Source organism: Gadus morhua, chromosome 1 (genome assembly GCF_902167405.1).
Source record: "Gadus morhua chromosome 1, gadMor3.0, whole genome shotgun sequence".
NCBI lineage: Eukaryota > Metazoa > Chordata > Actinopteri > Gadiformes > Gadidae > Gadus > Gadus morhua.
Genome location: NC_044048.1, coordinates 8,135,306 through 8,160,305, shown reverse-complemented (window position 1 = coordinate 8,160,305; position 25,000 = coordinate 8,135,306). Strand labels below are relative to the sequence as shown.

Here is a 25,000-nt window from a genome sequence, read left to right as displayed (position 1 = left end):
CAATGTGCAGATGATCGGGTGCCGATACTGGGGGCTTATTGATCCAGGATGGACTCAGTCAGTACTGCAGCTGCTCCGGGAGTTGGAGAAGTGTGGTCCGGTCTGGAGCCCGGCTGCAAGACTGCACCACCGGCCCAACAGTACACCGCACTAAGGTGGCGAACTCTGCACCACTAGCTTACCTAAACCACCAAACTAAGGTTGGGAACTCTACACCACACTAAGATGGCAAACTCTGAATAACCACCACACTAAGGTGGGGAACTCTGCAACACCATACTAAGGTTGGGAACTCTGCAGACTCCCACACTAAGATGGTGAACTCGCTGCGCCTGCATGGTTACTCTTGAAAATAGGTTCTAGTCCTACTTTCCTCTGGTACAAGAGCATGAACTAATATGGCTGGAAGAAAGTCATAATTCATGCAACAGAGTACAGCGAGTTAGGGTCATGCATTTGATATCGCAAATTGATTGATGTTGCGGGAGCAAACATGTTCAACTGCCAACTCTGCAATATTGGCCTGAGCTTTGCACCAAAATAAAAAACACATTTAGGCCTGTGAAATGGGTTGGTTAATCATTCAAGACCAACACGCCATCTAGTGGCAAGTGATCGAAGTAGCTTACCAGTAAATAAGTAGACAGCTAGAGCTACGGCATTTAAAAGTACGACAACACGAGTCAACGATGTCCATCGATACCAAATACTGAAACTGTTCAAATTAGGAATCCAGACCATTTAATCGTTTTAAAAAAACAAAATCTTTATTCATAACAGTATAAACAAAAACGGATGAGCATAAGGGAGTCCGAAGTCCAAAATATCCAGATCTGGACTCAGCTCTTCCATATCAATAAGCCGGCCCGCTGCTACTCCTCTGCAGCTGGTTGATATGAAGTCACTGTCCGGCTGGTATTACGTCAGTGGTCCGCAGGGGTCCTGGACGACAGCGGCGATCAACGCAAGTCCTGAAGGGCTGGCAGTGACCACAGCTAGTAGTCATGAGAGGGGCAACTACTTGGACCTCTGCCTCATCTTCCTCCTTTTACGCTTCAGCCTGCACACGTGAAACATTGGTTACTTAAATTGAACTGAACAGCAAATCGCTTATGATGTAACGTATGGTGAATGGAAATTATTTTACCTGCGCATACGCTTCTTCCTCCACTGCAAAGGTGAAACAAAAGTTTGCATTCATATTATTGTGACGTCAGACTCAACATCATTCTGTAAATATGGTACTTAAAATACAACTTGACATTACTCCTGATAGCCATGCCACTATCACGTTTGCTAATAGGTTAGCTTAGCCATGATTCGGCTAGCCCCCACGCAGTAACGCTAAAGGGTTGCGATTATTAAAACGAAAAAATACATACCTTGGCTCTCATGTTGAGGAGTTTAGTCTGAAAAGAACACAAAATAGATTAAACATTCGTTAGATGGCTTAAAGAATAACACGATTTACTTGGATTGCTGAAGCAAATATTTCCTTGATTGTGCTCACCTCTCAAGAGAAGGTCCAGGAAGAACGTCATAAAAGAGCGACTCGGTATTTATAGGGTTGGCGCCGCTGGACTTTTTGACAGCTGGACGCTCTTGAGAAGCGTAGGGACCTAAAGCTGGGGTTCCAATCTTTTTTGTTCCAAGGACCGGCATATTCCTAAAATAAATTGGAGGACCGGTAGTCAATTTCAATGCCTCAATTTTGAGATTAATCATTTTTAATCAAAGGATATGGCTGTTTTCAAGATGGTTTATTTGTCATATTCACAACAATTAAAGCAACAGCAATGATATACTTGAGTCTCGGGCTCCCCTAACAATGCAATAATATAGAAAGTACCACTACAATTTATAAGAGGAACACAAGAAAAGGCTCCTGAGACAGTGTTTTAGTCGATTATGTCTTTGTGTCGGGGGAAATAACGTGACTTGTATAACCTAAAAAATGAAATAATTTCCTGTTAGTACCGGATGACATAAAGGGTTAGCAATAATTATCACTGATTTGTCAATCATTATACAATCAATCAACACAAGGTGTAAGACTTTTCAAAAAAGTAATGTATATTAATGTGGGGACATGTCGGGCTATTTCTCCATTACATTTAGATAGTTAATAAGATAGTAACATTTGCTATGTTTAATTAGAACCTATTGTAAAATGTATTTGTAAATAATGCTTTGGCAAACACTCATTTAATCTAACAGGCCCATGTCTCATATTTATTGCAGATGTCCTAGCAATTTTAATTCAAAACCAGGGCTCTTCAAAAAAAAAAAGTTCAACAAGGACAACTATCTATATCCATTTTCCCTGGCCCATTGAAAACATGAGATGTTATGTCTTCAAACCCTCTGTAATGCAATATGTTAACATTGCATGTGTACCAGTAAAAAGTTTAATCAAATAAACTCTATAGGCCTATATTACTAGTTCCTACATAAAACAATCCCAATCCAACACTTGCATTCAGCAGACATTTTAATTTAGTAAACATTCAGAAATAAAAATTGACATTTCCTAATTTCCGATTTATAAAATTTAAAAATGTATGACACGTATAGACACCCGCAAAAACGGAGATCATTTGCTTGCGTGTGTATAGGCTTTTGTGTATAGAATCATGACTAAGTGACGAAACAAAGTTTTCACTGGACAGCTCAATACAGAAAAACAAGCATGCATGTGATGTCAGGTGGCTTTTTAATGTTTCCAAAAATAGTCTCTGAAACAGGGATTTGTTTTACAAAAGCATCCACATATTAAACAGCTATGGAAGTCTTATGTAAACAGAATGTTAAACTCCTTAAAAGCAGTAGTGGCATAAGAAATCCAAAAAAATGGAGAACTCTGAAAAACCTACTCCATGTACAGAGCAAAATAAAAAATATTGTATATTTACTAAATTTTCCACAAGCACAAGAACCCAATTGAAATGTGATGGATGCTAAAAGGAAAGTTCAAACGGTTGTACTGGTGTACGTTCTAGATGCAGCCAGAACAAAGTATATGTGCTGGCATTAAACTAATATTAGCATGCTTTTGTTGATGGCATGTGACTTTAGGATCCGAATGTGATGTTAAATCCCTTTCCTCCCAAGCAGCAGGTGAACAATTGTTACTTGTTTTTCAAAAATGGATGGATTAACTTCAAAAGGTTTAAATGTCCCACACAAATACATTGGCAGCCTGCTGTGTAGAAATACTCCAGGTCACACAGTGAGAACCGTCCTATTTAATGTAGATCTAATTGACAGTTTTTAGCCAAGTTGGATACTCTTCATGTGGGAAAGAAAAATAATAGTATATGCCCTCAAGATCCTCTTGGAATTCTGACTAATATTCGGTGAATCTGTTTTGTGCCAAGGACACGTTTTATTGAGGAGCAGCAAAATCCCAATCTGACATTAAATTTGGAGGTATTCACGTCGGCCAAACTGGCCCTCAGACAGCTGGGATGGAAGGATTCTTGACCATCTGTTCTTTGGGTCCTCCGATGTCTGTCAGTATTTTCTTGGAAAATAAAAAGCTGAGAAGGATGGATTTACTCTGCAGCTTCGGTCTCCATCGCCTGCCCGGTTGCACTCTCCACGGTCTTGGAAGCCTTGCGTGGGGAGAAACAAAGATAGGAGAATGTGGAAAAGCGGTATCTTTTTTTTTTATTATTGAACTCCCATTTCAAAAAGCCATTGGAATTTCAGCTTACCTTCTTTTTCTTCTTCTTCTGGGCCTTGCGGCTGGCAGAGCTCTGGAGCAAAGCCTTCGGAAATAAATGCAGCAGGTCATTAGTAATGTGGGTCCCGACAGCACTGTCTCCATTTAACAAGTAAAGAACTGATACCCGGGTCCTTTCTCCCACCCCTCACCTTCAGCTCTGGATCCTCAATTTCATGCTCAGACTTGTAGAGATCTGGGTCAAACAGGCTGTTCGTGATTCGCAGCGGTCCATTTGCCATGAGCAAAACGGTGAACTTGAACTGGGCAACAAACTCGCCTATGGAAGAAAGCGTATAGATATGGAATTAAAACACATGGGCTGGAGTTGTTACGGACTATTGTATACAACTTTTCCTATGCATTATTTGTAATTGCACGTCATGCGATGGGTGGCTTAAGTTAATTACTATGATTAAAATACATAGTATTTACAACCACTCTTATTCCCCTCACCCTCTTTTTCGTGCAACACGTTGAACGGCTGAACCAGCTCATGCTTGGAGCACTCAACGACTCCCATTCTGGCTTTGGACTCATCCTGAAGGGCTCTGTGGACCCAAAGGAGCCATTAGCCAAATAAAAAACATGTTGAAATTTAGACAGAAAGACATTACACAAAAAATTTGACTCATTAAGAGAATAGTAATTGGGGAAAAACAGCAGAGATAAACTTGCCCCCTCTAGCTGAAGTATGTTTAAAGTGACAACATACAAATTGGAGTGTTTTGTATAAAAAAAAAAAGTATTTTGCAAAGCGTTTGTAGCGTTAACATGCCTGAGGGTAAAGGGCATGGCATCGAAGCGTCTCTCCACTTCGCTGAAAAACATCCGAGACGTCTTCATCTTCAGGCCGTACACCTTGTTGGGATCCCTCTTGTAGATGGTGGTCCGCTGCCCGCCGTCCTTGGCCTGTGGAAGGTGGATTACATTAGTGGCGAGGACAAATTACAACTTCAGGCTTCCTAGATAAGGCATATAAGGGCTGTTTAGAGGGCCCCTATCAGACTTTAGCCTTTGCAGGGAATAGTGAGGGCAGGCCCCAAACTAAAGATTGTATTTATAGACTTAATTGACCCGTCAAGCCAAGTGACTTATCGTGACACTTTTAAAGTAATAATTTCAATACATTTTGGATGGAATTGGGAAATGGTTTGAGTTCCAGGACGGAGTGTTATACAAACCCAAAAAATGTGGCTACCGTAAAAATATTATTTTTAAGAGCACAGGCACAAAGCGGGCCACATATTACCGAAAAAGCGGTTCTGAATGAGTTTGAAACACCACGACATTGAACATTTAGGGACATGTATAAAGCATATAACTATATTTAAAATTGAACAAATGCCACAGAGCATGGCAGTTGTCAATAAAACAAAAAAAAAAAACAGGTTGGTATTTTCGTGTCCGGTGCGGCTGGATCCATCGAGTTGAAGCAGTTAATGTCACTAGTGTCCGGCATGTACAGTCCTAACCCCCGCTGTGTATTCAAGTTATTTAAATCGACGCCGCTTGTTCAAGGTCTGCGTTCAGCCACTTATATAGCATCCCTTCAGCTAGCTTCAAAGAAGTTTAACCCTCCGTGGACGTCATAAGTGAAGCATCTACAACTTCAAGAAATAAATAAGGGGAATACATTGTTTGAGATAACCGTTTTCTTTTACCGTTTGCATCTGAAATTCTTTACAGACTTGCCATTTAGTATGCCAAAACATTGTGAGAATTTGTGGTTTGGTCAAAACCTTAGTATGAGTAGTTTTTAATTTGATCAACCATTATTGTCATCAGCGTCACAGTGAGAGTATAGTAGGGCTGCCGCGATTAGACGATGTGGTCGACGAAGTCGACGGTAAAAATGCGTTGGCATCAATAATTTAAGTCGATGCATCTTTTTTTAATTTTATGAATTTACCTTTTCAATTTCTAAAACGCTTCAGTTCAGTATAACGAATGTGCGTCTTCCGTATCACTATGTGCTGCATGCCTGACGTCAGTCTTTTTTGGCACCAGTCATTGGTCGCCTTCAGTCAACGCTTCAGTTTTAAAAAAATCATGGCGGCAGCAGCAGTCGAGTCCGACTTGGTGGGGAAAGAGACGGCGTCAAGACCAAAGGCGTCAAAAGTATGGGAGTTTTTTTAAACTAGCGCCTGACAAAAAGGTGTTTTGTGCACTCTGCAAAGTGTCGATGGCGTATCATAGCAGCACCACCGCTATGCACGAACACCTCAGAAGAAAGCATACAGGCGCCGTTGTGGACGATGGACCGCCACCGTAAGTATTGTCATGTTTATTAAATTGCCGTAAGTTTAAATATCTTTCGTCATTGTAGCTGCTAAATACACGCATTATTTAAGCCATAAAGTTGTCTACCTGCGACCTTAGAATTTCCATTGAATACGTTTTTACATTTAAAATAACAGAAAATGTGTAGGCTAGATCTGGGCTTATTCTACGTTGATTGACGGTGCCAGTGTTTGTTCGTGCTTGTTGAGAATGTACCGTATCGAAATATTTATTTCTGACATTATTTGAAGTTCATTTGTGAGGGGGATGCCTTTAATACAATAGATAACATTTGAATAATTGTGATCAATAAAGTTAAAAGTTGTAAGTCAAAGGAACATAGGAAATATTACTGTCTTCATTATTACATGTTAAATAATTATGATGCATTTGTTTTTCTCCTCTCTTTCTCTCTTGCTCTCAGGAAAAGGCAAAGCAACATGAACGAATTCCTGCAAAAGAAGGATTGCTCACCAACATTTGCAGCTGCTCTTACTGACAGTGTTCTCAACATGATTATCAAAGACATGAGACCCCTGTCAATGGTGGAAGATGAGGGTTTCCGTGCTATGGTTAACACTTTCCAACCAGGCTACTGTCTCCCTAAAAGAACATGCTTCACCAACATGATGGAGAGGAGATATGAGGATGAATTCCTGAAAGTCAAACTTGCCCTCTCGTCATCCAGTTCCATGGTCAGTCTAACAACAGATGCATGGACAAGTATTGCCACGGGGGCATACTTGGGCATAACGTGCCATTATATCAACAATGACTGGGAACTCATAAGCTATAGTTTGACTACTATGCCTCTTGAAGAGCGACACACTGCAGTGAATATTGCATCCTGGATTGAGACGGCAATTGAGAGGTTTGGGATTCCTACAAGCAGGATCAAAGCTGTGGTGCATGACAATGCAGCTAATGTTGTAGCAGCCCTCAAGTTGTTGGAAGAGAGGCATGGGATATCTTCAATCCGCTGTGCTGGCCACACATTGCAACTAGTGGTGTATCAAGCACTGAAGAATCCACAAATTAACAGAGCAATTGGAGCGGCAAGATGCTTGGTGGAACATTTCAAAAAGAGTGAAATTGCCAGTTCCAAGCTGAAAACGAAACAAAAACAAATGGGCAAACCTGAACACAAACTGATTCAAGACGTTAGTGTAAGATGGAACAGCTCGTACTATATGATCAGCCGTCTGCTAGAGCAGAGGTGGCCTGTTACAGCAACTCTGTCAGACCCAGAGGTTACACACAGAGCAAAACATTTCCTTGACCTCAAAGCTGAAAAGTGGAGCCTGCTGGAAGAGCTAGAACAAGCTCTCAAGCCATTTGAGTGTGCAACTGTTTATCTTAGTGGGGGGTCATATGTGACCCTCTCCTCTCTACCTGCACTCATTAAAGGACTGCTGAAGTCTACACAGAATGCAGCCTTTGACAACACCCATGTGCTGGCATTTCAGGCTGTTGCAGCTAACGAAATCTCAACAAGATGGGAGGTTGAGATGGCCTACAAAGATGCTGGTATCAATACAAACACCACTGTAATCGCAGCTGCCTTGGATCCATGGTTTTGCAGACTGAAGTTCCTGTCCCCAGATGAAAGCCTGCAACTGCAGTTGAAAGTGCAAACCCTTGCACCTAGAAGCAAAGAGGAGGGTGATTGAGAGTCAGCAACCACAGCATACTATAGAGGGCCAAACATCAGCAGGTGTTACAGAGAAGAGGTCTGTGTCTTTGCTGGACACATTGCTTGGGTCGGACTCTGAGGAAACATCCAGCCAGAATGACAGTGGGGACGAGGCAGATGTCAGTAATTCTGTGAGAGAAGAGATTCTCAAGTATTTTGGGGAACAGCCTCTGCCTAAAAGTTCAGATCCTCTGCAGTGGTGGAAAACAAATGAGGCAAGGTTTCCCTCTCTGGCTGTTCTGGCAAAGTCATATTTGTGTGTACCTGCAACATCAACCCCTTCAGAACGTCTTTTCTCCATAGCTGGTAACATAGCTTCCAAGAAAAGATCTAGCCTGAGCCCAGAACATTTGGACATGTTGACGTTCTTACACTACAATACACATGTCTAACTGACATGATATTGATTAATATTTGAGTTGGATTTTGAGCTGGACACTTACTTACTTTAAACATGTTGCACTTTTACTTTAATAAGGGGTTTAATAGAAATAATAGAAAGGAGTTTAATAGCAAGAAAATGTATTTTGGAGTTGCAATACTGACTTATAACAAGTCCTCTTTTTTTATTTATTTTTATCATGTTGGGAGTTCCTAGTTTAAACCTGCAGTTTTGCACTTTAATATGTCAGCCTTTGTTTACATTTTGTTTTGTGCTGCATTATGTAAAAATAAAATGAATTAACTGAGCTGAAATGGTGAATTTTTTTTTTTGGGAGGAAAATTAATCGTTTAGATTAATCGACTAATCGATAAAATAGTCTATAGATTAATCGATAGAAAAATAGTCGTTAGTGGCAGCCCTAGAGTATAGTATGGACTATTTAACCAACCACCCCCTCCACCTGTGACAGGGGGCCGCAGGTGGAGGGGGTTAAGTCAACTTCAAGCGATAGTTAGTTACGTGGAATAAGTGATTACAAATAAATATTAAGAGTAAGGATTAAGAGAATGGATATGAACATAGGCGATGCAGGGGGTCAGATCCATGGAATGAGACGTTATCGTGTGGAGATCCAACTCATTTAGAGAAACATCTCTAAATGCACAGTAAGTGCGCAGATTCATGAGATCTGATATTACTCGAAAAACGGAGTGCACATCGAGTCCATCTGAACGTAGCCATCGGTCTCCTGCCTATTATTTCATCATTCAAAGAACATTGAACAATACATAAAAATATGTATTTATATATGTATGCATAAATATGACTACGGTTGTGGCTTGCTATAATCCAGTTGTCCATGCTTGTAAACGGGTACAGATAATTGGCAAGTTGCTTTTAATACAGGTTTGTCTGCAAACCAGACATTGTCATTGTGACGTTTTGGGCCAGAGTATTAATTCCTCCTCGTCTATTCAAGCCTATTTCGCGTTTCGGCAGAGCAGGACATTGAAAATATCAACCTCATCTTAAAAAATACATTTTGAAGGAGAGATCGTATTCAGACGAGTCCAAGTGTGCTTTGTTAAGACCAATTTCTCGTAGCAAGTTAGTTAGAATCAACCTAACATTGACGTATGAAAAATAAACTCGAGCATCCCTTAAATTTCTTATATATGATCCGATTGCATATTGACTCATGCCTAGTATGAACCCCCACTGGTGTATGTGGATGAAAGAAGCTCCATCAGGTGTTAATGTTAATAACGGTTATGATGTTTCCTTCGCGGAAAAGCATACCTAGAAATAGTGTGATTATTATCAAGGTGGCCATCCAGTTGTAATTGGCTATGTTGAGGGAATATGTTAAAGAAGGCTATGTTCAGTCGAGTCTTTGGCGTGCTTAAAGCTAGAGTAAGGATGTGATCACTCCTTTAAGAGAGCCACATTATTATGAAAAAATATATTTAATTTGTAATATTTAATTCAGGCATCATCCATGGAAGGGTCTCTGTTGAAAGAACGAAATAAAAAGAGTGATGTTACCTTTCCCTCGCCGGTGCTGATCAGCACATCGACGGCGTACACCTCGTGAACTTCAAACTCGGCCTTCTCGTGGTCTTTCCTACAATCACAACGAAGAGCTTGAGTCACTGCTGAACGATGGTTGTGGAAGGTTTCAAACCACACCGACTAGGGAACTAATATTTACCTTTGCTGCTCGTTGGGATTTTGAATAATCGTTTTCTCGCCATCAATAATGTGCTGTTTCAGCTGGTGGGACAGCATACCTGCGAGGTTAAGTATCAATTTAGGACAAGTATACAGTGCGACACAATGTTAAGGGAGGGTTAAAATACTGGCTGACGTCGACGGAGGGTCCACCGTTGACTCACCCTCGATGGGGGAACACTTGAACGACTTGGCGATCTTGTTCCAAGCGTCTGTCACTTGTGAGTTCTGATGGACAATAGAGACACCTGGATTAGCCAAAGCCATGAACAGTGAGATAGTGTACTCTTTGGGGCTCATCGCCAGAGGTGGGTGAGAACCATCCAACATGTACCTGGTTCCCAGGCTTGACCAGGCGTATGGCGGCCTCAGCACAGAGGTGAGCGGCCCTGAGCACGTCAGCCTTCCGGCCCGTTAGGGGCGCATCCTGAAGAAAAAATGGCAACAAATGCGTGTTAGGTATTAGGAAACATTGCGCAGGCCTCATATTATAAGATTTGTCCCCTACAGTGACGACATACCTTGGTCACTCCAACGACAAGGCTGTGGGCCACGTTTGATATGAAGCCGTCGACATGCACACCCAGATCACTGAAAGGAACAGAAAATGTAATTTCCCCTCTAAAATACATGACAACCAGGAATGGTGTGTAATTTTAACAGAAAGATTACTGGAGCCTACATTTTAACGAGGTCTCCATCCTTGAGAATTATTTCAGCATCGCTCCTCAGAGGAGAGAAGTGGCATACACAGTTGTTGACTGAGACACTTGTTGGAAAGGCAATACCTGCGAATGACAAGGGCATAAATAATATAAACATATGCACATAGTATAAATAAAGCACACATAATGGTAATGGAATAAGATAAGGCCATACATTGGCATAGTATAAAACAGCCATTAAAGATAAAGACCTTTCTTCATGTCCTTCTCCTTTTTAAAGACTTTCCCAGTCTCTGTGCTGATGAAGGCGTCTCCCATATCGCAGAGGCTCAGCACAGGTACACCTGCTTTGGCCGCGTCGACCACGACCTTCAGGGCCTCTGCACGGGGACAAGAAACAAGAACAGGTGGCAGGGTTATTATTAAATCACAAACTTAAAACGGCATTTAGGAAGTGTCCCTTAAACACCATGGAGGACCACTTGCTTGACATTTCTGGGACAAATGAATAAATCCCAAGAAATGTTTTTATCATCAATTACTATTTTTGACTTGTTGATTGTGTGACTTGAATGCTTCCACTGATAGAGCTTGCACGAATGTTTGTCTTTACACGCAATCAAGCTAGCATGAGTTTGACATTTGACCAACTTGATGACAGCTTGCGAGTCACTATGTTCCCTTTGTCGATGATTATGAACCACGACATTTACCGTCCATACATTAGTGGCTTCATGACGACCATCAAGCTAAGTCCATCAAGCCGCAGCCCGTATTACAATACGGGCTGCGGCTTGATGGACTTAGGATCACTATGCTATAGCCTAGCATAGTGATCCTACGCGATGAGGCTTAGCTGGCTACACCAGCTAGCCATTGTTACCTAGCGGTAGGCTAACATTAGCTTGTAAAGCTTAGCAGAGAAGCAAAATTCCCGAGGCTATATGACAGCAGCGTGACTGGAAAGCTACAATTAAGGCCAACAAAAAACGATTCCATGAGTATTTATTGCGTATCATATCCACATTCGTCGGAAATGCGCTTCTTAATCATAATAACACCCCATGCTTTTCCTAGGGCACATGGCCACACCAAGGTAGACCAATGGTAAATTCATACTCACGGTTAGCGATCTCAGCCCCCATCTTGTACTTGGTGACCACCAAGTCATCAGCGATGGTCTGCTCCTGTGAATCTTCATCCCCAGACATATTGACAATTTGTGGTTAGCGCTCAAAATAACTTTTATTTCGCGGCGTGTCTCCTCCACAGAATCGACCACGCTGCCCGGTTCTCTCAACAGCGCTCCACTCAAAGGCCCGCCCGACTCCGGCTACTAGACCCCGCCCACATCAGGCTCACGTCCGCTGCACGCCAGCGACGCGTCATCTGCGTCTGCATGCCTCCATCTCATCTCAAGTCTGTCTACTATGTGCCATTTGCATCTGCATGCCTCCATCTCATCTGAAGTCTGTCTACTGCTCGGTGCCGTTTCGTATCTGCGTTCTGTCAGGGCAGGGATAGTGAGAACATCTTTGTTGTTGCACAAGATTTATTATAGTACATATAACGTATACAAAATATATATATATATATATATATATATATATATATATATATATATATATATATATATTTGATCAACACAGCAACATTGGAATACTTCAGGTCAATGCAAATAACATTGAGGGCCATATTTGTTGGTAATTATTACACAATACTATAACTGTTCATAGTTGGAATTCAAGTTAATAAAAAATCAATGATTCATCTTAATTCACATTGGCTCAGCCACATTTATGCTTCATGAACAATTATACATTGCAACAGCACTATACCAAGCACTATAATCAGACATAGCTTTTTTTCAGGTTTTAGAGTTAATGCAACTGTGATATATTTATTTACAACAGATCAAATCTTTTCCAAATCTTGTGCGTCACTCTACATTATTAGGTACGTATAGCATCTGGCTTTAGAAACAGTCTGCTGTGCCAATAGTCTGGGTTGTCAAACGATGCACACATGCTGCTGCCCATCTCCTGAGTCACATCCAGCCCCTTCGCCGGGAGGTTCTGGTACTCTGGCTGCTCACACCCATGCGACCTCTCGGGAAACCCGTCCATCTCCTCATACTCCTGGGCTGTTCTAGCTACCCTCGCTGACAGTGTACCAGTTCCCGTCATGCCGTTGAGCTTCTCCACTAGTCTTGCGTGCTGGTTTGCAGAGAGGGACTCCACATCACACACTTCCTCCTGTCTTGGTTTTCTCAGTATCTTCAATGATAGAAGCTCTTTCGGCGTCACCTCCTTCTCCACCGTCTCCCCAGTCTCCATTGCTGCTTGAGTCGCACAACGTGTCTGACTGCTATGTCTATCAGTCACAACAGTGTCTTGGCCTTGGGCGTGAGAGCCTGATAAAACGTCCATGTCTTCATATTCTCCAGCTTCTCGATGTGCCTCTCCTGGCTCCTCTGCCTCACGTGGTGTCCTACTCTCTGGATGTTCACCGGACGGAACATGGTTCTCCAGTGGGTTCCTTTGATCGGCCACAGCTACCACGCAGACCTCCACTGGCCGGGGTTCCTCCACCACAGAGCCTTGAGGTGTTGTAGTGGTCCTGTGACCCTCGCCCCCCGCTATGGGTAAAGGTGTGGAGGCCGGGGTCTGCAAAGAAGGTTCTCCAGGGGAGTTAAGCTGTTGGTTCATCACCTCATAGTCTTGGGGAGAATCTGGAGGGTTCGCCAACGGAGACAGTTGACCCCTGGTCGAGTTTGAGTTTCTGCCACCAGTGTGACTGAGTCTTGTTACTGTGAGACAAGAGACACCGGATGTGTTATACTTTCATGGGAGGTGTTCGATTCACTATAAATGATGGGTGTCATCATGACATTGATGCAGTTTATAGCTAGTTTTCTTCTCGGTATACACTGAAGTCAAGATAAAGGGAAATGGACATGCGTTGGGACACTTACTATGTCTTACGATAAATCCTTACCTCTTCCCGAACCGCTACAGGACGAACCCGGTAGGACGTAGCCGTAGTGGTCGACCTCCTCTTCGTCCTCCTCGTCCTCGGTCGGTGCTCTATGGGCGGACGGCTCCGAGGCGGTGGAGAGCTTCCTGGGTACCAGACCCATGGACGTGTGTGAACCGGCCCGTGCACTCATAACCCGTCTGGGCCGGTGAAGGCTGCCCGTCAGTGGGATGCCCTCCTGGAGCTCCCCCTCCTCTGGGTCTCTCCTCCGGCCCCCCAGACCCTCAGATATGGTGCACGCCGAGGTCAGACGGGACCTTTGGGGTCGACGCTGAATGGGAAACGGTTCTGTTTATCGAACAGCCAAGCTGAGCTAATCTTGTTCTCTTGAAGGGAACCATTGGGGAACAGTCGACACATTCGTATGCACTTCATCTCCTGCCGTGATCAGTTCTTGGCATAGGGGCAGATTCATTATATTGATTTGTCCATGGCCATTTGCCAAATGGTAGTAATGGTAGCTGACTAGACTGAAGATACATTAAGGAGATAGCTTTATGTGTGCTCAACTATTGAATTTACATTTACTCTGGATTATTTCTGTGCATGATGTTTTCTTTGTGTTTGCAGTGTTTTCTCGTCATGTGTGAGAGCAGACCGACCTTTTCTCCTGTTCTGGGGGCCATAGGCAGATACCCCACTGGTCCACCTTGAGATGAGCAGCTCTACAGGAGACAAACAAACCAAGGAGATGAAGTGCTTGTTCCAAAAGACCATCCATTAGGATCGTCTGAAGGGAAAACAAGCATTACCCTGTGAAGGTTTATCCTCAGACAGGATGGACAAGCATTACTTTAGGAGCCATATTTTGTATATGTCTAGTTTGCATATATTGCGTTACTGTTCTGCATCGAATATGATTATTATTAAGATTGCATATTAGCATGGACCCATAAGGCTTCCGTAGATGTAATGACCTCAAAAGAAGCTACATTATGCGCGGGAAAACAGAGTTAGAAGCATACGTCATCAACACAGTTTTCTGTGTTGACCTTTTTTAAGTTAAATGTCAAACTAACTTGTTTTATGAGTCAAGCTCATTGCTTCTTTAGGCTTACCAAGTGTTGTGAACATTGGAAAGAATACTGGAAGACAACGCTACAATTACCCTTTGAAAGTTCATCCTCAGACCGGACAGACAAGGGTTAGGGTCAGACAAGCATTACCCTGTGAGAGTTTATCCTGGGACGGGACAGACTGCGTGGTGGAGAGAAGCTGAGTGGAGGCGTGGCCATGCCGTCCTCCATGTCCTCCATGTCCTGCAGCTCCTGCTCCTCCAGCTCGGCCTCCACCAGACCCCTCTCCGACTCCCGGTGGTGCAGCTCCACCACCCCTCCGTCCTCTCCCTCTGACTGCAACATCACAGTAGAGGTGAAGGCTCTTCACCACCAGCCACCAAACAGCTCAATAGACTCCGAGTCTATTGTCAGATGAACTTAAAGTCTACAAAAACACACCTTCATGACGAGGAATCTACGCGGATCTCTTGCCATACGTGTGAAGTCACTGGCCAGCTCTTTGAAAGTCGGCCGTATGTTTTCATCGATCATCCAGCCTGCGAAAAACATATTGAACACAGTGAGTGCTTAACGTAGGGCTTGTGCCTCGGTGGACAGACGTTACGGGTCTTAACTCACACTTGACCATGAACATGTACACGTCTATGGTGCAGATCTGTGGCTGGGACAGGCGCTCGCCCTTCTCCAACAGACTGAGCAGGTCGTGGGGCGGGGTCGAGGCGTAGGGCTCAGCTCCGAAGGACATCATCTCCCACACCGTCACCCCTAGTGAGCGGGGCAAGCACAGGAGATAGGAGGTTTGGGCCGTTCATTAAAGATTCCATTCTTCAGAAAGTCAAAATCCTAATGTAAGTTGTCACCAAGACACTACAGTCAGTAGCAGAGATCTCTCTCTCTCTCTCTCTCTCTCTCTCTCTCTCTCTCTCTCTCTCTCTCTCTCTCTCTCTCTCTCTCTCTCTCTCTCTCTCTCTCTTAATTAAATTAAAATTCTCTCTGACACTCTCTCTCTCACACACACACACCAACACACTTACCATAACTCCACACATCACTCTGATGGGTGTATCGTCGAAATAAAATACTTTCCAGCGCCATCCATTTTATGGGTGTCTAGGAGAGATGAATCACAGACGGCCGTATGATCAGTTTGGATTCCATTAAGCAGCTGGCAGTTAGTTACTCACTGTGATGAATCACTGAGTGAAATGAGTCACGCTCACCTTTGTTTCACTGTATACATATTTTTTCTCGTCGGGATGGAGAAGGTCTGCCACACCGTAGTCTGAGATCTGGACCTGGTAATCGTTCTTCAGCAGAACGTTGCGTGCGGCTAGGTTTCTGTGGACCATGCCGTGTTCCTCCAGGTAGAACATACCCTGGGGGTCACAGAGAGGAGAACACGATTCATTGACGAGTGCAATATGAAAGTGTAGTATATAGTATTCTATATAGAATAAAGTGTAGTATATAGTATTCTATATAGAATAAAGTGTAGTATATAGTTTTATATATAGATAAAGTGTAGTACATAGTATTATATATAGAATAAACTGTAGTATATAGTATTATATATAGAATAAAGTGTAGTATATAGTATTATATATAGAATAAAGTGTAGTATATAGTAGTATATATAATAAAACTCTGGATGCTCTTACTTTTGCAATCTGCACACACCAGTTGAGCAGTCTCTGGGGATCAAGGCTGTCTCTGTGGTGCCTGATGTGCTCCAGCAAAGACCCCTGGGAGCTGAACTGGGTGACCAGTTGAAGACTGGAACCTGGACAAACACCTAACAGCCTGACTATATATGGGTGGTCCAGGCTGCCCATAGACAGCATGTGCTGTGAAAACCAAGACAATGATTTAGTGATTAATTATTACGAATGTCCTCTTTATGATTTTTGAAATGATACGTTAAGCCTATAAATCTAGTTTTATGAACTACAAAATAGCCTTCTATCTGTGCTACCACAATGCTCTTTTAGATTTGAAGATGATGACATAATAGAGATGAAAACACTGGTTCTCACATCAGTGATGTCATTGAAGGTCTGTCGCCCAGAGCTGTCCTCAATGGTCTTGATGGCGACAGGAATCTTTACCGTTTCTCCCTCAGGAGTCCAACATCCCTACACACCATTTCAAACCTCAGTTCATTTGGAGGGATTATATAAAGTTGTGGATGTAGTAGTACTTCTATATCAATTAAGTTATGCAATATTATTTAGCCATTGAAAGTCCTACCTTGTGCATTTTACCAAAAACTCCAGTTCCAAGGCCCTTGATCTTCTTCAGCTCAGAAGCTCTGAGGATCCGTGCGTAGACTTTAGTCCCCTTCTCTCCAGGACCCAGCGGCTCAAAACTCTGCCAAGGTACAACAGAGGTGGTTATTCAAAATAAACCCACGAGTGGGTCCCATCCGTGAACACACAGAGGAGTACGTTACTAGTGTAGGTGGTCGCTGGGATAGACTCACCTCGCCACTCTCTAGGTACCTCCTCATGGCTCTCTTGCTACGGATGGCAAGTCCTCTGTGGTACAGCAACCCCAGCAGGAACAGCGCCAAGCACACTATCAGGCCGGCCGGGACCCCCAATGCGATGCCTGTGGTCTGTCTACTGCCGGGAAAGTTGAGAGTCTGCTGGTTATTACTGTAACGAGACTCAACGTGTAGCGTTTAATGTTCACCAAAAGAGGAAAGCCCTTACTTTTTACTGGCTAGGAGTGCAGTCTCCGAACAGTCATCCAGCCCAGGGCCAATGCATCTGCAAAGGTCCACACAAGTTCATCTTTGTATGGTATACATAGTGTGACACCCTATGAGATAAGAGACACGCTAATGCAGGCTCACCCTTGGGTACAGTTGAGGTGGCAGGGCTCACAAGCACCCTCCTTGTTGGGGTACTTGAAGATGACCCCCTTCTGTCCGTCTGTCAATCCACTTGGACACGAGGGCACGCAGTAGGGGCCGTCCCTCAGTCTGGCACATGTCACACACTTATCTGGTCCCTGATTGGTCAAACATTAAAGTGGTGTGTGAGAAAAACAAAAGCCGTTATCTGTCATATCAGCAGGCAGAATATTGGACGTTTTGCCAGCCGGGAGAACGTCGAAAATGATGCTGAGGAGTTCTTGTTATTATTTCTATATCAGGTCGAAAAGTGAATCAAGCAGCAGGTTTCAAGATGTGTGAGAGGCTAATTAATCAATTTAAATTTAAAAGACATTCAATCACAATGTGAGGCATTGGATCCAACACAAGCAGTTTTATTACTGAGGTACACAGTGGTCAAATTACAGGGCTGGTATTATCCTCATCCTCATCCTCATCGTCATCCGCTTATCCGGGGTCGGGTCGCGGGGGGAGCAGCTCAAGCAAGGGGCCCCAGACTTCCCTTTCCCGGGCCACATTGACCAGCTCTGACGGGGGGATCCCGAGGCGTTCCCAGGCCAGTGTTGAGATATAATCTCTCCACCTAGTCCTGGGTCTTCCCCGAGGTCTCCTCCCCACTGGACGTGCCTGAAACACCTCCCAAGGAAGGCGCCCAGTGGGCATCCTTACCAGATGCCCGAACCACCTCAGCTGACTCCTTTCTAAGTAAAGGAGCAGCGGCTCTAATCCGAGTTCCTCACGGATGGCTGAGCTTCTCACCCTATCCCTAAGGGAGACGCCAGCCACCCTTCTGAGAAAACTCATCTCGGCCGCTTGTACCCGCGATCTCGTCCTTTCGGTCATCACCCAGCCCTCATGACCATAGGTGAGGATAGGAACGAAGATCGACCGGTAGATCGAGAGCTTTGCCTTGCGGCTCAGCTCTCTTTTCGTTACAACGGTGCGGTAAAGCGAACGCAATACCGCCCCCGCTGCTCCGATTCTCCGGCCAATCTCACGCTCCATAGTACCCTCACTCGCGAACAAGACCCCGAGGTACTTGAACTCCTTCACCTGGGCTAAGGACTCATTTCCTACCCGGAGTAAGCAATCCACCGGTTTCCTGCTAAGAGTCATGGCCTCAGATTTAGCGGTGCTGATCCTCATCCCAGCCGCTTCACACTCGGCCGCCAGCCGATCCAGTGAGTGCTGAAGGTCACAGGCCGATGATCCAATGAGGACCACATCATCTGCAAAAAGCAGTGACGAGATCCTCAGACCACCGAACTGCAACCCCTCCCCACCACGACTACGCCTCGATATCCTGTCCATGTATATCACAAACAGGATTGGTGACAAGGCGCAGCCCTGGCGGAGACCAGCACCCACTGAGAACGAAACTGACTGGCTGCCGAGAACACGAACACAGCTCTCGCTTTGGGAGTACAAAGATTGGATGGCCCTGAGGATAGACCCCCTTACCCCATACTCCCGCAGCACCTCCCACAGTTTCTCCCGGGGGACCCGGTCATACGCCTTCTCCAGATCCACAAAAACACATGTAGACCGGATGGGCATACTCCCAGGCCCCCTCCAGGATCCTTGCGAGAGTGAAGAGCTGGTCCGTAGTTCCACGTCCGGGGCGAAAACCGCATTGTTCCTCTTCAATCTGAGGTTCGACGATCGGCCGAACCCTCCTTTCCAGCACCTTGGAGTAGACTTTACCAGGGAGGCTGAGAAGTGTGATACCCCGGTAATTGGCACACACTCTCTGGTCCCCCTTTTTGAACAGGGGAACCACCACCCCGGTTTGCCACTCCTTTGGCACTGTACCCGACTCCCACGCAATGTTGAATAGGCGTGTCAACCATGACAGCCCCTCAACACCCAGAGCCTTTAGCATTTCTGGCTGGATCTCATCAATCCCTGGGGCTTTGCCACTGCGGAGATGTTTGACTACCTCAGTGACCTCCACCAGGGAAATTGACGACGAAACACCATCAACCTCGAGCTCTGCCTCCAACATAGAGGGCGTGTTATTCGGATTCAGGAGTTCCTCAAAGTGTTCCTTCCAACGTCCGACGACCTCCTCAGTTGAGGTCAACAGAGTCCCATCCTTACTGTACACAGCTTGGATGGTTCCCCGTTTCCCCCTCCTGAGGTGCCGGATAGTCTTCCAGAAACACTTTGGTGCCGACCGAAAGTCCTTCTCCATGGCCTCTCCGAACTTCTCCCACACCCGCTGCTTAGCCTCCGACACGGCAGCCGCTGCAGCCCTTCGAGCCTGTCGGTACCCTGCAACCGAGTCAGGAGTCCTCCAGGATATCATATCCCGGAAGGCCTCCTTCTTCAGTCGGACGGCTTCCCTGACCACCGGTGTCCACCACGGTGTCCGAGGGTTACCGCCCCTTGAGGAGCCTAAGACCCTGAGGCCACAGCTAGCCACCGCAGCTTCAGCAATGGAGGCTTTGAACACCGCCCACTCCGGCTCAATGCCCCCAACCTCCACAGGAATGCCAGAAAAGCTCCGCCGGAGGTGTGAGTTGAAGATACCTAGGACGGGGGCCTCCTCCAGACGTTCCCAGTTCACCCGCACTACTCGTTTGGGCTTACCAGGTCTATCCGGAAATTTCCCCCATTCCCTGATCCAACTCACAACCAGATGGTGGTCGGTTGACAGTTCCGCCCCTCTCTTTACCCGAGTGTCCAAAACATGCGGCCTCAGATCAGATGACACGATCACGAAATCGATCATCGATCTTCGGCCTAGGGTACTCTGGTACCAGGTACACTTATGAGCACCCTTATGTTCGAACATGGTGTTTGTTATGGATAATCCATGACTAGCACAGAAGTCCAATAACAAACGACCGCTCGGGTTTAGATCAGGGAGGCCGTTCCTCCCCACCACGCCTCTCCAGGTGTCTCCATCGTTACCCACGTGGGCGTTGAAGTCTCCCAGCAGAACTACGGAGTCCCCTACTGGAGCCCCATACAGGACTCCATTCAGGGTCTCCAAGAAGGCCGAGTACTCTGAGCTGCTGTTTGGTGCATATGCACAAACAACAGTCAGAGTTTTCCCCCCTACAACCCTTAGGCGCAGGGAGGCGACCCTCTCGTCTACCGGGGTAAACTCCAACACCGCGGCGCTCAGCCGGGGATTTATGAGTATCCCCACACCCGCCCGGCGCCTCACGCCCTCGGCAACTCCGGAGAAGAATAGAGTCCAACCCTTATCCAGGAGTACGGTACCAGAGCTGAGACTGTGCGTGGAGGTAAGCCCCACCAGATCTAACTGATAGCGCTCCACCTCCCTCACAAGCTCCGGTTCCTTTCCCCACAGCGAGGTGACGTTCCACGTCCCCAGAGCCAGCTTCTGCCGCCCGGGTCTGGTCCGTCGAGACCCCTGACCTTCGCTGCCACCCATGTGGCTGCGCACCCGACCCCAACGGGTCTTCCCACAGGTGGTGGGCCCATGGGATGAAGAGAGGGGGGGTGCCACGTAGTTTGTTCGGGCTGTGCCCGACCGGGCTCCGTGGCAAACCCGGCCACCAGGCGCTCGCCATCGAGCCCTCCGTCTGGGCCTGGCTCCAGACGGGGGCCCCGGGCTTCCTCCGGGCCGGGTCACATCTCCTCTTTTTTCGTTCTTCATTGGAGTTTTTTGAACCATTCTTAGTCTGGCCCCTCACCTGAGACCACTCTGCCATGAGAGACCCTACCAGGAGCACAAGGCTCCCGACAACACAGCTCTCAGGTTCACAGGGACACGCAAACCTCTCCACCACGATAAGGTGACGGTTCCAGGAGAGGCCAAGGTATTAGCAGGGGAATTATAATACTAAAGACTTCGCATGGCATATCCTACTACAGTGCTCATTCAAGCAGCCCCTATGGAAAAAAAAAAATCCACAATCCACATCATCATCATAATATTTAAATTAGGCAAATCGTTTACATATTTGTGCTGTTTATTTCCTACTGGTGTGTAAGCTAATGTTGCAGTTCTGACCTGCCATGGTACGTCAAAATAGCGAAACCAACTGCGCTATTCTCTAGTGCACATGGACAAGGAATTTTTCTGTCAGTTGCGCAACTGCTTAATCGATCAGTAAGATAGCAACACGCCTCTGCTTTTCGCTGAGCGCAAGTTTAGTGGCGCTTTGCTGTGGGGGAAAATCAGCTTTGCGCCGGGTGCAAACTAGCAACGATACATGCGTCGTGTAGAAAGTCAATTGCGCTGGGTGCAAGATAGGGCCCATCATCTCCTAGTGCTCTACATGTGTGTGTGGTGGCAATAAATGGCTTGAACAGAAAATCAGTGTTCCTTCCTACATTCTTATCGGTACCATGGAGATGATTGGTTGGTTCCTGCGAACCAATACAGACTATTCTTCTGTAGTGTAAAACATTGTTTTGTGAGTGTAAAGTTACCGGCCCAGTACAGCTGAACCGTCCCTCCTGCAGCTGGCACTCTGGGTGACACGCGACGCACTCGCCGTTGGACCCCGCGATCTCCCTCACTTCTCTGGTGGAGACATGGCACAAAACATTGATAGCCAAAAGGTACTGGGTTCATGTCCTAACTGAAGGACTCATAGAACAAGATGCCAAGGGCATGTGGCCTTCTAAATGACACTAACCTGAATTCACTGTAATAAAAGAATCTGCTAAAATGATTAAATAGCAAAATATTGAAAATCCCACACAACTAGAAAAAACAGTTTATAAATACTGACCCGGTGTAGAAATGGCAGCTGGCAACACAGACGCCACCGCGGCTGTAGTTCCTACAGGAGACACACTGGTCGGGCCCCGGGCCCCAGCAGCCGGCCTCCGAACACAGGGGGTCACACACCCGGCCCTCGGCCACTGGAGCCACAGGGGGAGATCACTGGAATCACTCAACCATTAAAATATGAACAATGATTGATATAAACATAGCTACAGAATAATACATAATGTGTGTTACTTATTGAAGTGCTCACTCAAAATTCCACACTGCTCCAGAGGTCTGTTGAGCTACATGTATATCTGTGGAGCTAGATGTCTCACCATCCACACTGAGGTCTGTGGAGCTAGATGTCTCACCATCCACACTGAGGTCTGTGGAGCTACATGTCTAACCCACCACACTGAGGTCTGTGGAGCTACATGTCTATCCCACCACACTGAGGTCTGTGGAGCTACATGTCTAACCCCACCACACTGAGGTCTGTGGAGCTACATGTCTAACCCACCACACTGAGGTCTGTGGAGCTACATGTCTAACCCACCACACTGAGGTCTGTGGAGCTACATGTCTAACCCACCACACTGAGGTCTGTGGAGCTACATGTCTAACCCACCACAGTGCTCCAGAGGTCTGACTCACCACACTGCTCCAGAGGTTTGTTGAGCTTGATTTCGTTGGGACGGTTGTTGCGTCCGTGCAGCAGGTGGGTCCAGTTGACGGTGTGGTGGTAGCAGAGGTTGGCGTTCTGACTGATGAACACGCTGCCGTCGTTGATCTCACGCAGCGATCGCAGCCCCAGAGAGGTGAGGGTTGGGATATGCATCACCCCCAGGGAGAAACTCCTGAGACGGGCGAGGAGGAAACGACAGGGACTTTCAGTGAAACCTCATCAAAGTGAAAACTGTCAACTGGAACAACATCAGACGACATAAGGATATCTGAGGACAAATTCAAACAGAGAACAAATGGGGACTAGGGAGAAACATGCTTTGTGTTAAGGACACAGAGAGAGAAGAGATGAACCATTGTCCATACCTCTTTACACTGGTGATGGACGGCAGTACGGCACAGAGGGATAAGACACAAACATACAAAGGATTAGTAATAGATGACATGCATACACACACAGTGGGTTGGCCATTCAATGTTATTAGAAATGGAGATCACAGAGGGTTAGGTGGTGGGAGAAAATGTTTCTGTAAAAAAAAAAAAAAAAAAATAGTTTCTGTTTATGAAAACACATGGCAGTTAAGATAAATTAGGTAAGGACGGTACAGGAACAAATGTAAGTCATGTGACACACAGACACACACACACACACAAATACACACACTCACACACACACACACACACACACACACACACACACACACACACACACACACACACACACACACACACACACACACACACACACACACACACACACACACACACACACACGTCTTACTTGTGGAGTGACCTGCCCTGAATGGTGGTCAGACTGGAGAAAACTGAAAGATCGTTCAGCTCTTTGGGCCAGTACTGGATGTTGAGGACATCTGTCAAATGAACACAGTATATTTATGTTCCTTTAATATACTACTGAACAAACACCCCACACAGCTGGAACAACATCAATTGTGTAGCTCCTACTTTAACACACTACTGAATAAACACAATACAAGGTGGGAACAAAGTTAGTGTTGTAGCTCCTATAAACATACTACTGAATAAGCATAGGCAAGACAACAACACAACACAACACAACACAACACAACACAACACAACACAACACAACACAACACAAGGCTCACACCAACCTGTTATCTCTCTCACAGTGCGGAACACCTCCAGCTTCTTTGCATCCAAGGGTGGAATATTTTTATAGTCGTCTCTATTCAACAGTTAAAGGAAGACAATGTTATGTTTAGTCTTGACGCAGACGCTTTTGTTCAAGGTCAGTGATACAATAGATTAAGGAGCAGATAGGGGTACGGCGTCTTACTCAAGGAGGCCTAAAGGTTAACCACCACACCGGACCCTGTTTATTCCAGCTACTATCACAACACGCTGATTGGTTGACAGATAGATCGATAAAAACTTTATTAATCCCCCGGAGGGGAAATTCCTTTGTTACAACTGCCAGGGAAAAACCAGGATAAGATACAATACAATAAAAAAAAAAAGTGCTAATGAAAACAAAAAATAGAAGCTAAAGTAGATGCTAAAGTAAAGAAAAACAGAACATACAGGGCAAACACAACAAAAGGAATAAACAATATATATTATATAAATTATAAATGATAATAGGTCGATGCCACTTGCCCAAGGAACCCTGTGATCAGGAAGTGGAGGCTGCCTTGGATCTTGGTGCAGTTGATGAAGCTGTCGATGTTGCTGGAGTCCACCGTCTGGCGGTGCTCGGCGCCCGTGCCTTCACAGGCTGCACAGCGACACAGAGACAGAGAGAGATACGTTAGTACTTCAGGAGGCCAGGAGGTAGCTCTGGTCACCCACAGAGACAGAGAGAGATACGTTAGTACTTCAGGAGGCCAGGAGGTAGCTCTGGTCACCCACAGAAACAGAGAGAGATACGTTAGTACTTCAGGAGGCCAGGAGGTAGCTCTGGTCACCCACAGAAACAGAGAGAGATACGTTAGTACTTCAGGAGGCCAGGAGGTAGCTCTGGTCACCCACAGAAACAGAGAGAGATACGTTAGCACTTCAGGAGGCCAGGAGGTAGCTCTGGTCACCCACAGAGACAGAGAGAGATACGTTAGCACTTCAGGAGGCCAGGGGGTGGCTCTGACCCTTCTGTCTATAGATGCATGCCATACTTGGTAATGCAACACCCATCTGTTAAGTGGCCATTGCT

The 25,000-nt window shown here is 45.6% G+C and overlaps 2 protein-coding genes across 5 annotated transcripts in view; both read right to left on the bottom strand.

The window, feature by feature from the left end:
- Positions 1 to 2,694: 2,694 nt before the first annotated feature.
- On the bottom strand, positions 2,695 to 11,849 carry pa2g4b (proliferation-associated 2G4, b). The gene is made up of 13 exons (XM_030351912.1): positions 11,605 to 11,849; positions 10,733 to 10,861; positions 10,499 to 10,604; positions 10,338 to 10,407; positions 10,151 to 10,243; positions 9,981 to 10,044; positions 9,797 to 9,875; positions 9,631 to 9,709; positions 4,503 to 4,636; positions 4,181 to 4,275; positions 3,877 to 4,004; positions 3,717 to 3,770; positions 2,695 to 3,614 (listed from the first exon to the last, which is right to left on the bottom strand). Exons 1-13 carry the CDS (start codon positions 11,690 to 11,692, stop codon positions 3,555 to 3,557), a joined length of 1,179 nt encoding a protein of 392 aa, XP_030207772.1. The 5' UTR covers positions 11,693 to 11,849; the 3' UTR covers positions 2,695 to 3,554.
- Positions 11,850 to 12,105: 256 nt separating this feature from the next.
- Positions 12,106 to 25,000, bottom strand: part of erbb3b (erb-b2 receptor tyrosine kinase 3b) — a 20,337-nt gene continuing 7,442 nt past the window's right edge. For 2 of the 4 annotated variants that reach the window (XM_030351869.1, XM_030351899.1), the window contains 21 exons: positions 24,451 to 24,568; positions 23,946 to 24,019; positions 23,594 to 23,684; positions 23,179 to 23,187; positions 22,783 to 22,985; positions 22,148 to 22,280; positions 21,843 to 21,936; positions 17,391 to 17,548; positions 17,248 to 17,304; positions 17,016 to 17,157; positions 16,784 to 16,903; positions 16,570 to 16,668; positions 16,195 to 16,380; positions 15,757 to 15,912; positions 15,571 to 15,646; positions 15,155 to 15,301; positions 14,975 to 15,072; positions 14,684 to 14,869; positions 14,120 to 14,182; positions 13,479 to 13,788; positions 12,106 to 13,290 (listed from right to left, as the gene is read on the bottom strand). In XM_030351869.1, coding sequence (XP_030207729.1) covers positions 12,434 to 13,290; positions 13,479 to 13,788; positions 14,120 to 14,182; positions 14,684 to 14,869; positions 14,975 to 15,072; positions 15,155 to 15,301; positions 15,571 to 15,646; positions 15,757 to 15,912; positions 16,195 to 16,380; positions 16,570 to 16,668; positions 16,784 to 16,903; positions 17,016 to 17,157; positions 17,248 to 17,304; positions 17,391 to 17,548; positions 21,843 to 21,936; positions 22,148 to 22,280; positions 22,783 to 22,985; positions 23,179 to 23,187; positions 23,594 to 23,684; positions 23,946 to 24,019; positions 24,451 to 24,568 — 3,377 coding nt within the window. In that variant the 3' untranslated portion in view covers positions 12,106 to 12,433. The remainder of the gene's footprint in view (positions 13,291 to 13,478; positions 13,789 to 14,119; positions 14,183 to 14,683; positions 14,870 to 14,974; positions 15,073 to 15,154; positions 15,302 to 15,570; positions 15,647 to 15,756; positions 15,913 to 16,194; positions 16,381 to 16,569; positions 16,669 to 16,783; positions 16,904 to 17,015; positions 17,158 to 17,247; positions 17,305 to 17,390; positions 17,549 to 21,842; positions 21,937 to 22,147; positions 22,281 to 22,782; positions 22,986 to 23,178; positions 23,188 to 23,593; positions 23,685 to 23,945; positions 24,020 to 24,450; positions 24,569 to 25,000) is intronic. The other 2 variants (XM_030351880.1, XM_030351889.1) reach the window with 2 other exon arrangements.